This window comes from Bubalus kerabau, chromosome 2 (assembly GCF_029407905.1).
Source record: "Bubalus kerabau isolate K-KA32 ecotype Philippines breed swamp buffalo chromosome 2, PCC_UOA_SB_1v2, whole genome shotgun sequence".
NCBI lineage: Eukaryota > Metazoa > Chordata > Mammalia > Artiodactyla > Bovidae > Bubalus > Bubalus kerabau.
In genome coordinates this window covers 171,595,554-171,608,347 of record NC_073625.1, presented here as the reverse complement: position 1 = coordinate 171,608,347, position 12,794 = coordinate 171,595,554, and the positions used below count along the sequence as shown (strand labels likewise).

Genomic DNA, 12,794 nt, shown 5'->3' with positions numbered 1-12,794 from the left:
AGAACCTAGCCTTTTAGCAGTTGCTCAGTGAACTGTTGGGTCAGTCCTCATGGAAAAAGAGTCCAACATTTTGTTTTCCTTGCCTTGATCCCTGACCCCTCTTCCACCGTTCTCCTTTAGTCCTTCCCTTTTCCCCCAAGATCTCTAATCCTTTGCCCTGCTTCCTCTCTCTGGACTCTGTTACGCCCACATACTTGACATTTGCCTTCTGGTTCCTCCTAGAATCTGACATTTTTGTCCCATGTAACTGCTGTGAGTGAGGAGACCACCAGACAAGCTTCTTTCCCTGACTCAAGTTCTCTAGGAACTCCCACCTCTCTGCTGAAAAAGAGGGAGTGGGATGACACAATTGCCTGGATATGGTAAGCATCATTTCTAAGTTGCTTGCTGTTCTTCTTCCATAAAATAGCTATGGATGCTCGTTTAAACACACAGTGATTCTTGATTTAGCCAACCCTCTGAACTAGAGATTGATATGAGTTTACAAAGGATGCAGAAAATACTTACTATTTCACTCTTCAGTCAATCCTGTTTTATTCTTGACTTTGGATATTCACTTCTTCTTGATCTTAATATAGCCAAGCCTGATATCCCCCTGGCCACCTGTATTCTTAGGTGGGAATTTTTTAAGACTGTTGATATCCTGGGATCAGACAGTATGAGCAGTGCTAGAATTGGCCTTGGGCAGGAAAAGAGCCTGGGCCCCTCTTCCACTGGTGTCAGCCTATGCTTCAGAATCAAGATGGCCCCAGTGGTGCTCTGCTACACTTGAACAAGACTATCTAGCCATTTCCTGGTCTGGAGTTTGTTAGTCCTCAGAAACATCCCAAGGATGTTGCCTGCTCTTACCAGTCCCCAGCTTCCCACACACAGACAAAGGATATCAGAGCTGTGACAACAGCGTATGCAGACCCCATGGCAAACGAGCCGGCGAAGATCCCCAGGAAATTCCCCACGGACTGGAAAAATGCTGCGGCATCAAATGTGTTTGGATTCTCCTTGGGACTGTAAATGGATATAGAACTGAAAAGAGAAGAGGGTGAAGGTTAGTCAGGGACTACTCTCTCATGGCCCAAACACCAGAAGTCAGAATTTAGCACCCAATTTTGGGAAAGACACCTTCTCCTATGAGGTTAGGTGCTGGTTGGAAGCATTCAGTGGCAACAGATGAGGACAAGGAGAGGCGAGAAGGCAGAAAGCTTTCCCCTTCCTTACAGCCCAATCCCCTGGTATCCATATATTGTTGCCAGTCAGTAAACATTTTTATATTGGAAGGGTCGTAAAGAATATTGTTTCTGAGCAAACTAGGCATTAAAACATGGTAGGTATATATGGAATCTGCTGAGGAGATAGATAACTGTGAATTATTTAGTGGCCATATGTCTTCGTGCTGTTATATATTCACAAATGTTCCTGATAAAAAGTGCACTTTTATGGCCTGTGCACAAATGGGCGATACAAATCACAGCGTGCACAAAATATTCTGCCGTGATCTTGTCATAAACCACAAAGCATTGCTCCTCTCCAGTGTAACCCTTCAGAAACAGAGCCCAGACGACATTCAGAGCATCACAGGATTAACCTCTAGGGAGAGACAAAAACCCTCATTTTCCCACCGAAACAAATGGCAGCAGCTGCCTGAGGTCATCTTTTATGCCCCGATTCTGGGGGCTGACAACAGATTTATATCCACAGAGAAAAATCAATCCACCAATAGGTGGTTTGTTCACTGAAATATTTTTGAAGACGTCATATTTGCTGTTTTTTTCAGCCAGGGCCTTAAACCCTACAGTGTTGATGTAAAGGACAAGGTATGACCTATTTTAGGAAACATGAGCTCCATCTTGTAGCATTAACATGACAGATGTGCTGGACCCAGTAGTGTTGGGGAGACTAATAAAGTTCCTTTTTAGGTTTTTTTTTTTTTTTCTTTTTAATACAAGTTCTTTAAAACTAATCAGACAAAATCAAGAGTTTCTCAGCAGAAGAAGAGTTTCTCCTTCTTCTGGAAGGAACTTTGTAGCCCTGTAGAGAGCAAATAGGATACCAGACACACTGACTTGAGATTAGGCAGGTGTTTTACAGAGATGTAACTGAATCTTTTATGGCTTGGACAATTAAAGTATCTTAACTCTCTGACCTGACTTTTTGTGTCTGGAGACAAAGAGAGTTAAGAGAGAGCAGGGAGAGTGGATTCCAATTCTCCTCCAGGAAAATGTGTGGCATAAAAAAGGTAGTTTTAAATGTTTCTAGTTTTTCCCTGGATGTCTTTAAACCCCCAAAGTAGGCCAAACACTTCTGCTTTGATCACGTAATTGGATAAGGAAGATAAATGTGGATCTCAAATGGAGCCCTGAAATGTATGCGAGAAAGGGATTGCCTTTGAAGTGTTTTTCTTTTTGTAAAGTGTTGTGCTTTGCAGGAGAAAAGGAAACGCAAACCCACATTTGGGTCCTTTGTGGCTGACAGTCCTGGGAAAGGGTATAAAACCCAGGGCCATTCTGAAATTCAGTGTCCACAGCTGTGTGTGTGTGAGTTGATGTGAACATATTTCTTCATTTCAATGAAGAAATGATAGTAACGAGAAAACATTTCAGTTGCAGTCTGCCTTTGAAACACAGGTTTTTGCACAGTCACGCTCTTTTGTAAATAATTCTATTAATTCCTAAGGTTGCTTCCAGCAAATCTGATCCTTAGAACAAGCATCTCTTCACCCCCATCTCCACCTTCACACTCCCCAGAAGAGTTTTCTCTGTCCTGATGCTTCCCCAGTTTGAAGTAGCACCATCACATCTTTTGGCCATATTCTGTATGATTATTTATGTAATGTTTGTTTTTAAACTAACTCATTTTTATTCAAATGCAAAACCGAAGTGTTTGTTGCTCAGTCATGTCTGACTTTTGCAATCCCATGGATTATAGCCTGCCATGCTGCTCTGTCCATGGGATTTCCCAGGCAAGAATACTGGCGTGGGTTGCCATTCCCACTGGAGTGGTAGCAAAGACAAGGAGTCAGAGAATTGAGGGTGGAATCCCATGTGGCTCAGATGGTAAAGAATCTGCCCATCAATACAGGAGATGCAGGTTTGATCCCTGGGTCTGGAAGATCCCCTGGAGGAGGAAATGGCAGCCCATTCCAGTCTTCTTGCCTGGGAAATCACATGGGTAGAGGAGCCTGCTGGGCTACACAGTACATGGGGTTGCAAAAGAAACAAAATGCTACTAAACAACAAGAAAGGTAGAAGCATAGAGTTATGTCAGGAGACTGGGAGCACGTGTATGAGCCCTGGTGGAGGGTAAAGGCAGGTAGATGGCATCACTCAAAACTTTAAACCTCACATTAAGAATATACAAAAAGCCCTCACATTTACATAATGCTTAGTCCTCTTATGCCTGCCTTATAACTGTGCTTGATCTGATAGCATCTCTGCCAGGTAATTAGGGCGCGTATATTTATCTTTCCTCCCCTTGCCTTTTTAAAAATAAAATACAGAAACTAAGAGTCAGGGAAATAAAGATCACTAAGTTCCAAATGTAGATTTCTTCTTTCTACCTTGAAAAAGTGATTTGTTAGAGGAAAACCTAAACCCGCGTCAGCATAGTTGAGCGAGTGTGGCTGTGATGTAAGGCAATTGGAGTTCAGGTACCAGAGCCTTACATTTCATGCCTGGATGGGACACGAGCAGCGCCCCCACAAATGCAGGCAGAGTGCAGAACATGCTGGGTGTTGTGTGGGGCAACAGCACCCCCTCTCCCATTCTACAAGCAAGCAGGAGACAGGGCTTCTCCTGGCAACCTGCTTTCGTGTCTGGCTTCTGCTCCAGCACTTAAGCTTTGCGGGATCTGGTCTGGGTCTTGTTCTTTGTATGCCCAGAACACAGGCCCATGGCAGACTATATAAAGTCTGAGGAAATGAGGGCAGGCTGACTGGAAGTCAGAGGGGAAAAAGGAAGAAATGCAGGAAGGGAGGAGTCTTGCCAAAATGAGTCATCTTTAAAATAAATCATCATCTACAGATTTTTATTAGGCATTGACAATATGTAGATATAATGAAAATAGTGAAGGACAGGGAAGCCTGGCATGCTGCAGCCCATAGGGTTGCAGAGTCGGACATGACTGAGCGACTGAACAGCAACAATATGTTGTCCTGTTGTGGTTACTTTTAAGGTCACCAATTCAAGCCTGAAGGGGACACTTGAGATTCTTAACTTGAGCTTCAAAGATCTGATCCTTCTTGGCTGTATGGCCTTGGGTGAGTTACTTCATCACTCAGGTTCTGTTTCAAAGTCTATAAAATGGACATAGTAGTACTTATGCTCCAGAAATGTGCAAGGATATGAGGTATATTTAAACACCTATATATATATATGGACTTCCCTAGGGTGCCCAGTGGGTAAGACTCTGAACTTCCACTGCCGGGGGCACAGGTTCGATCTCTGGTCAGGGAACTAAGATCCCACATGCTACAAGACCAAATAAATAAATAAATAAATGAGATGGAAAAAAACCCCAAAACTCTTAGATGTGTCTTATAGGTTGTAGGGCCATTCATTGAGTGCTGATAATGTGCACAAAAAATAAGACTCTCAAAGAATGCTGCCCATCATCATCACCACCATAAGTGCATCATCATTGTGCTAAGACCTTCCACAGGCCCACAATGACAGACAGCAGAGCGCGGAGGCTGAATCAGACCTCGGTTCCAGGTATGGGCTGATGGGGTGCGGCTCCCCTCCCAGCACACTGTGCTGCAGAGGACCTAGTTGCTTCTGCATGGGAACGGAAGGTTCTTGAGGGAGGAAATGGCCATAGAAGTGATGCTAGTTGGTTTTGTGTGGAGCTCTTGGCTCCATGGATGAAGGAAGAAAGGAGCATCCTCAGCAGCCTGGACAATGATGTGCTCCAGGACAAGGACAGGCCAGTACACCGAGCTTGAGTCACATCTCCCCAGGTTTCACGGGGGACAATCTGCAGGCAAAACTCTCTGGCTTCTGGTGAGGGATGAAGCCGAGAAAGAAGGGGCTTTATAGCCCAGGGATGTTGTATTTCTTCTGACTGCCCGGATTTTAGGAAATTATTCCTCCAGTCTCGACGCCCTGGCAAAGGAGGCATCTTTCTGGGCTCCAGTTTTCAGCTGCAACACAAAGCCTCTAGATTATGGAGCAGCAGCTATAGAGGGTGTTTTCAGAAACAACCAAGAGTTTGGGTAGCATGTGTAGTTTTCCAACCTCAACCTGACAGAGGAAGGACGATCACGTTCCAGCCAGCCCTACTGCTGGTTTCAGCACTTTGGACTTAAAAAGTAAATCCCTCCTCCCATGCACCAAAGGAGACGTTTGAACATCCGTGGGGGCAAATACCAGACTGGGAAGAGGTGGGGAAGAAGAACTGGACTTTGTGGTGCTTGCTCTATGGGACACCACTCTGCAGATGCACTGTTTATAGCATAATCTGGTGAAGGTAGATGTGTGATATGCAGATTTCTGGAAAAGAATATTTGAGTTGGATACAACCAATATCCTTGAAAATAACATGACTAGAACTACACAGTGGTGTTTAAATATTCATCTTATAAATTGGAAATAAGGCCAGGTTATTGATTCATTCTGTTCAGGAACAGATTATTCAGCAAAAACTAGTTTGATGATCGTGTATTGCATCCAGTCTCAGAAATAAATGTGCGTATCTTTTATTCAAAATTTTTGAAATGGATGAAATAGCCTGCATTTCTTTGAAGAGAGCAACATGAATAAGGATCACAGTGCTCACTGTATCATTTAAGGTTCACAGACATGACTGAAACTCCAGTGTTCTCAACAGCCCATCTTTTCATCTTTCCGACGTTCCTACAGGGAACCCCCTGGCAGCTTAGGTAGCGTTAAGAGCATAGTACCTGAATCTGAGATCTGAGTGAGAATCTTAGCTCTGCCACTTACTGGCTGTGTGACCTTGACCAAATTACTTAGACTATATGCCCTTCAGTTTCCTATGATGATGATTAAAATGATAATAAAATGATGGTAATAATAATATACCTATCACATAAGGTTGCTATGAGAATTCAATCAATTAATGTTTATAAAGCATTTGAAATGGTACCTGGTACAAAGTCAAAACTAGATAAGCATTTCTTAGGTAAGTCTTCCTTCTTCAAGTAACCCCTCCTCCTCCTCCTTTTACTCTGTCCTCTTCTTGCCCTGCATCCTCTTCCTCCTTTTGCTTCTTCTTGTCCTTCTTCATTGTCTGTTCTTTCCCTCTGTCTCTTTCTATTGAACTGAGAGATTGGTTTAGTTCTAAAAGAAGTATCCCAAACTAGATGTCCAATCAGTACTACCTCAAGCAAATTAGAACTGAGATGCCATTAACTGTCTCACACTGACTAGTCCCTGGTCTAGAATCTCTGGGTATCAGGTATCATTTGATCTTACAAATCGTTTTGTATATAATGGAATGTGGTGCATGTTCTCAATAAATGCCACTGATGAGAAAGAAGGAGAAAGAGGTACAGAGGAGAAGAAAGAAGAAGAAGAGGAAGCAGGGGAAAAAGTGTTGCAATCATGCTGAGAGTGACGATGAGATCATATATGAAAAGCAGTCTGTAAATGGAACCACTATCCCTGCTGCCAATGACCCCTTCCAAAATGCTGTGCATCTCCTCACTCTGGATCCTATTGAGTCATCTCTCCTGATTCTTACAATCTTTTCAGGACCACCCAGTCTCCATCACCACTCCCTCCTGTTACTCTGCACTGCTACTGCTAAATTATTTTCCCCATAATTACTCACAGACACTACTCAACAACCTCCAGCTCCTGGGCAGCCATTCTTTCATAAAGACGCTGTCCCTCTGATTGGCCCTCCCAGCTCCCACAAGCCACTCACGGTCCTGAGTACCTGATTGAAACAATCGACTTCTGTGTCTCCCAGTTCAGTCTCACTTCTCCTGTTAACATGAATCAATGCCACTTTAAAATTTTAAAAGGACAGTTTTAAGCAAATAGATTGCATTCCTTTTAGAATTTCTATGAATGTCATCAAGAAAAAATGGGAAGATGATTACCATAGCCAAAGATATACCAAAGGCACTTCCATTTTCTCTGCCAAATCTTTAATCCCTAAAAGAAAATATTTAAACCACTGGCCCAAGTTTATTACAGAGTTCTTGATTAGTTGGGACATATGTAGGAATTTTTTTTTTTTCTAATCACTGCTTCCCATTGTATTGTATGGAATCCTTCTTTGTGCTGGATATATAGTTCTATTAATGATGTCTTGGTCAAATTCCATTATTCAATTCCTTTCAGTTATCTAAACTTAGTGCTGTCTAGCTTCAAACCTAAATCTTCAAAGCAAGATTCTTCTCCCTGCAGAATATTCTAAAGCAGAGAGCAGGATGATTTGAAAGGGAGGAGAGAGGATGTCCCTTTACTCCCACTTGGGCACCAGCGCCCCCTGGTGTCAGAGACATGGAGGAAGGACAGGGAGCCAAGCTGTCCACCTTTTGCTTGGCCACCATGGACAGGGTCCCTGATCTCACTCTTGTTCCTGCTTGGTCCCTTTCTTGGAGGTCCCTACTTTCACGATGACACCTCCGTTTTATTAAGAACCCCTCCCCCCCCCCCACCCCACCCCCCACGCCCTGCCAGGGGCCACTCAATTTTCCTTCTGCCCCGCCAGCTATACACATTCCCAGCCCTTTTCTATGGCTTGGATTAGGGGCCACTTGGACAGATCAGTGGCTTTCACCTTTCTCTTGATCTGTAGTCCTCTTATTTGGGGCAGCACTGAACTCCCTCCAGGGACCATGGACCACGGCTCTGGGTGGGTTCACCTTGCCCACTCCCCAGACACACCAAACCAGGGAGCCGTGCTGACACAGAGGGTTCCAGCTGATTCCTTCAGCAATCTGTAGGCCAGTCCCTGTGTTCTGCATCTCCACTCCAAGAAGCCACACCCAAGAACTCCCTTCCCTGCTCTGTTTTGAGAGGGCCTCAGGCCCTCTGCAGCTTCCTCCGCTGGGGATAAGCTGGAGGTCTTCTTCTTGTAGGCAGCCCTCGTCTGTTTGGGTGATTCTAATGGGGTTTCTTCCACTTGACTTAGGGGAGAGGAAACTTGCTCATGGGGAGGGCTAACAGCTTCACACCTCATACACTGCCCTCTCTCTAAGGAGGCCCCCTTTCATACAGTTATTTGAGACCAAGAAGATGGGGTAGACATTGGAGGAAACAAGACCAATTCTTTTGCCAGTGAAGCCTCTTGAGAGGTATGTGTTTCTTACTGTTGGGGAGCCCTGCTGCTCCTTTTAGTATGGATGCATTTAGCTACTTTTGTTTTCAGTTCTGCTCCTTACACCCAATTTGGAAAACTGGAAAAAGCTCATAGGCTGACACATTTTGTGACCTTTATTCTGGGTGCTTCTAGTTTCTTTTCTCCCCAGCTATCTAGAGTTACCTTGTTATTATGCTCTGAAGGATACATTTTAAGGAGAAATACAACACAGAGGGGTGATGGAAATTTGTAAAAAGTGCTCTGGTTGGCTCTGAGTGTCACAGGTAAGAAACAGCATAGAAGAAAAACTAATTACAGTGCTATTTTGCGTTTAAAATTTTTATCTTCCCCCTAAAAAGAAACAAGTGGATCCTTATCTATTATTTATCTTTTAATAACTGTACCAACCTGCCCTTTCTCAAGAAGTTGCTTAATTATGAATAAGGAATTGATTTTTATGGGGCCAAGAATTGTGTGTACACATCAGAATTCATCCTGGCATCTGCTCGCCCATTATTCTGGCTTATGTTCTGCCAAAGGCCTCTGAAGCTCTGTCAAGAGAACCTGCTGTAAAACATAATGACTTCAGGAATTGGGGGCATTCCAGGCACCCTGGGAGGTTAGAAGAGCTGCCTCTTAATAATAAGAGGTTCTGGCCAGAAGTGTGCTGAGCTTGAGTTAGAACTAGGGTTTTACCTTCCCCAGGGCTAAAGACCCTGTAGGGCAAACAGCTGTGTTTGGGGAGGCACATTAATTAACTCTTTCAGCTTCTAAGGGATTGTTTGGTTAATGACTGCTGACTAAGAATCCAAATTCACTCCAAAGAGTGATTTTCCAAATCCTTGATGAATACCATTTTGATATCTGGCACAACAGAAAAAAAGACAAAGAGAACTCTGTGGGAAGTATGAGTTAGTATATCATGGCTGCCCTCAGAATAATACAATCTCAGACTGAATTAGCAGATTCCTCCCACCAACAAATATTTCTTGAGTACCTACTACATGCAGACTTTGTTCTAGACACTAAAGATACAGCAGGAAATACAGCAAAGCTTCTGACCTCATGTTCCTGACGTTCAAGGGAAGAAAACAACATAATCAATAGCTAAGCAAATAGATATTTGATTTAAGGACAGAGACAGAAAAGAGAAGGAAGCAGCATGAAGGCAAGGAAGAGACAGTCATGAGGGTGCTGGTTTAGTTAGGGTGGTCAGGAAAGTCTTCTCTGAAAAGCACTATTGAATGGAGTCCTATATGAAAACGATGGGAGGGGTTTCTAGTCTCAGAAGCAGAGGCGGTGTGGCTAGAGGGAAAGGGGCTGGGGAAGGGTGGTAGGAGACAGGCTGAGATGGGGCTGGGACCAGGTCTTATGGAAGCTTCCAGGACATTGTTAGGACTTAGATTTTCCTCTAACAGTGAAAGGGCATCTAATGGAGGGTCCATGGGTAGGGGAGCATGTTATAGAGCATTCTGGGTGAAGGCTGCATTAGTAAGAGTAGAGAAAGCTGGACAGGAGTGGGCATGACCTCGCTGTACTCTCCCACGGCTGCAGCAGAGCAGGCCTTTCTTCATTGGACTGGATACCACCATCTGAACGAAACCTGAAAAACCACAGCAGATAACAGGGGGAAGAGTAGGATGGTGGGGAAGAGGATGTAAGGAAGGAGGAGAGTTTAAATGATAGATGCATTTAGCAGAAACAGGTACAGTGAGCTGGCCTCATTCTTTATGTTTCCAGAAGGAAAGATAAAGTCTACAAGTAAAGCATCAGAGGGAGAAGGATTTCAGCTTTATATTCTATTTCAGAAATTTCCTAACTCTTAGATCTGATGGAAAATGAAATGGGATCTTTAAAAGGTAAGTTCTCTGTCACTGGAGATGCTTAAACACAGAATGAAACCATTACCTGTCAGGGTGCTATGGAGAATATTCATGCACTAGACTGTTGGATAACATGGCCTTGAGGAACCTCCCACCCCCAGAATTAATGACTCTCTATTTTCAGCATTTTCCAGAACTCTCAGGTGAGGGATAGGGGACTTGGTTTTCTGTGCTACCCAGATCCTGCCACTGGAAACGGCTGAGCAAGGGGCATTCAGCAAGCAAGGGGCAGTAAGTGGAGATGCAAGGAAGACGCCGATGATTTAGGTTGGAGCCAGGTTGATCATGACATCAAGAACAGTTACAAATTTCAGCAGGGAATAAAGTCTTTGACAGATTCCTAAGTAGCTCTGGTCCATTAAGTTCCAACTCTAAAGTGAGGAAGAGAGCTCTGAGCTTAAAATTGGTTAAAAGGGAAGAAGAGTTAAACGAGGTTTGTTATGAATTATATGTGCATTTTCTTTGAAAGGAGATCTTAAATTACTTTGCAATTTAGCCTGAAAAGTCCTGTCAGAATTGAATTAGTCTGCAGGCTTTGAGAAATTTTTTCTTATACCTAATATTGGGAGGAAAGTGAATTTGAGATAGTCTTAAAGATAAAAGTCACTTGCAAATACTCTCATTTCATTTTCTTTCTTCTTTTACTAAAGCAGAAACAAGAATTTGAATCCCACTACTGTGAGCCTATTTAAAAAGAGAGAGAGGGACTAATTCTCATGATCTGATGTGAACTTCAACCCGTTTCCAACTTTTAGTTGCTTTAATCCTCACTAATGAAACCTTAGCTCCAAAGAGTACTGTGATGTGTGAAACTTTTAGTCATAATAGATAGAAAAAGATGGAAAAGTAGGTTAATAGTCACTAAAGATGGAAAGCTAGTTAAAATTAAAATATAATCATTAATATGCACAAGAAAGACCAAATATTAATCCCCAAGGCTGAAATGGAGAAGGGGGTCAGGTGTTCCAACCTTGACTGAGCACTCAAAATGCTTATTATTCCCTGCTTTTTTTTTTTTTTCACTATGGAGCATTCACTACGTGTCAAGTGCTGGTTAAACATTTTAATAAACATTATCTCATTTAATACTGTGACTCCCTGAAGTTGGTGCTATTTTGATTTGCATTTTATAGATGAGGAAACTATGGCTTAGAGAAATTGTGGTGATGGTTTAGTCATTAAGTCATGTCTGACTCTTGCGACCCCATGGACTGTAGCCTGCCAGGCTCTTCTGTCCATGGGATTCTCCAGGCGAGAATATTGGAGTGGGTTGCCATGACCTTCTCCAGGGGATCTTCCCAACCCAGGGATTGAATCTAGGTCTCCTGCATTGTAGGCAGATTCTTTACCAACTGAGCTACAAGGGAAGCCCCTTAGAGAAATTAAGTAACTGTGTATTTCACCTCATTTAATTCTTCTAACAATCTAATGAAGCATGTATTTGCATTTTGGACATAAACAGACTCAGGGATGGTAAATTAGTTGCCCCAAGTAACTCTTCCTGGAATGGTAGGCACTCAGCTCAGGTCTCACCAGTAGGCACTCAACTCAGGTCTCACTAGTGAAAGCCCATTTACAATACAATAGAAAGTGGGAGCAGTTGGATTCATTGCCTGAGTGCGTGCACAGATAAATAACTCAACAAACATTCCACCTTCATAGGATGGAGGCATGGACTACTCTGAAGATTTTAAGACTTCTAGTGCTTCCCTGGTGGCTCAGCTGGTAAAGAACCCACCTGCCAATGTAGAAGATTCAAGACAGGCGGGTTTGATCCTGGGGTCGGCAAAATCCCCTGGAGAAGGATGTGGCAACCCACTCCAGTTTTCTTGCCTGGAAATTTCATGGACAGCGGAGCCCGGTGGGCTACGGACCATGGGTCGCAAAGAGTCGGACAGGCTGAGCACACACGCACACACGGCATGGAGCTAATTTGTAATAAAAAAAATTGCATTAGTGAACACAATCGTTTTGATATGAGCGGTTTTGCTCACTGCCAATGCTGCTTACAGGCCAGGACTTCTTCGTGGAGGCCTCTTCTGCATATGGAGATGAGCTTGTTATGAAACTACGTACACTTTGTGTCTTTTGGTGTCCATGCCAGCACCAGCTCAAGTTTCACATCATCTCCTACAGGTGTGCACCCTGTGTGACTACTGTCTCTTTATAGCAATTATCTGTGTTACAGTGTCTTCATCTAAAAAGTGGTAATAACAATTGTGCCTCTTTCACAGAGTGGAGATTCATTGGGTTAATATATGTACAGTGCTTCTACTAAGAACATAGAAAGCACTCCATAAATGATAGCTGTTATAAACTGTTGTTACTGTTATTTGTATTAATATTATTGTTAGAGTGATTACTCTGTTTTTCACCATTTTCTCAAAAGAAGTCAATAAAAACTGAACTTTATTTCTAAAAATATAGCGCATTTAGAATTCCAATTAATGTGTCAGAACATTTCAAGAATCTTTTGAGGTGGAATGAGTAATACATTTAGAGTTAGATCAAATGCTGAATTCATCTTTTTCTTAATGAGGCTTGTAAAGCAGAAGATTTCTGGGATAGTATCAAAGAAGGAGATGCATGTAAATTGCTAACAATAGTTAAGACCAAAAGATCCATGGTTGTCTTGCAAATCCA

The 12,794-nt window shown here is 43.0% G+C and overlaps 1 protein-coding gene across 1 annotated transcript in view; it reads right to left on the bottom strand.

Annotated features, from left to right (window-relative positions):
- Positions 1-12,794, bottom strand: part of SLC9A9 (solute carrier family 9 member A9) — a 647,485-nt gene that overhangs the window by 334,168 nt on the left and 300,523 nt on the right. The window contains exon 7 of the mRNA XM_055569424.1: positions 885-1,023. Within this exon, the coding sequence (XP_055425399.1) occupies positions 885-1,023 (139 nt within the window). The remainder of the gene's footprint in view (positions 1-884; positions 1,024-12,794) is intronic.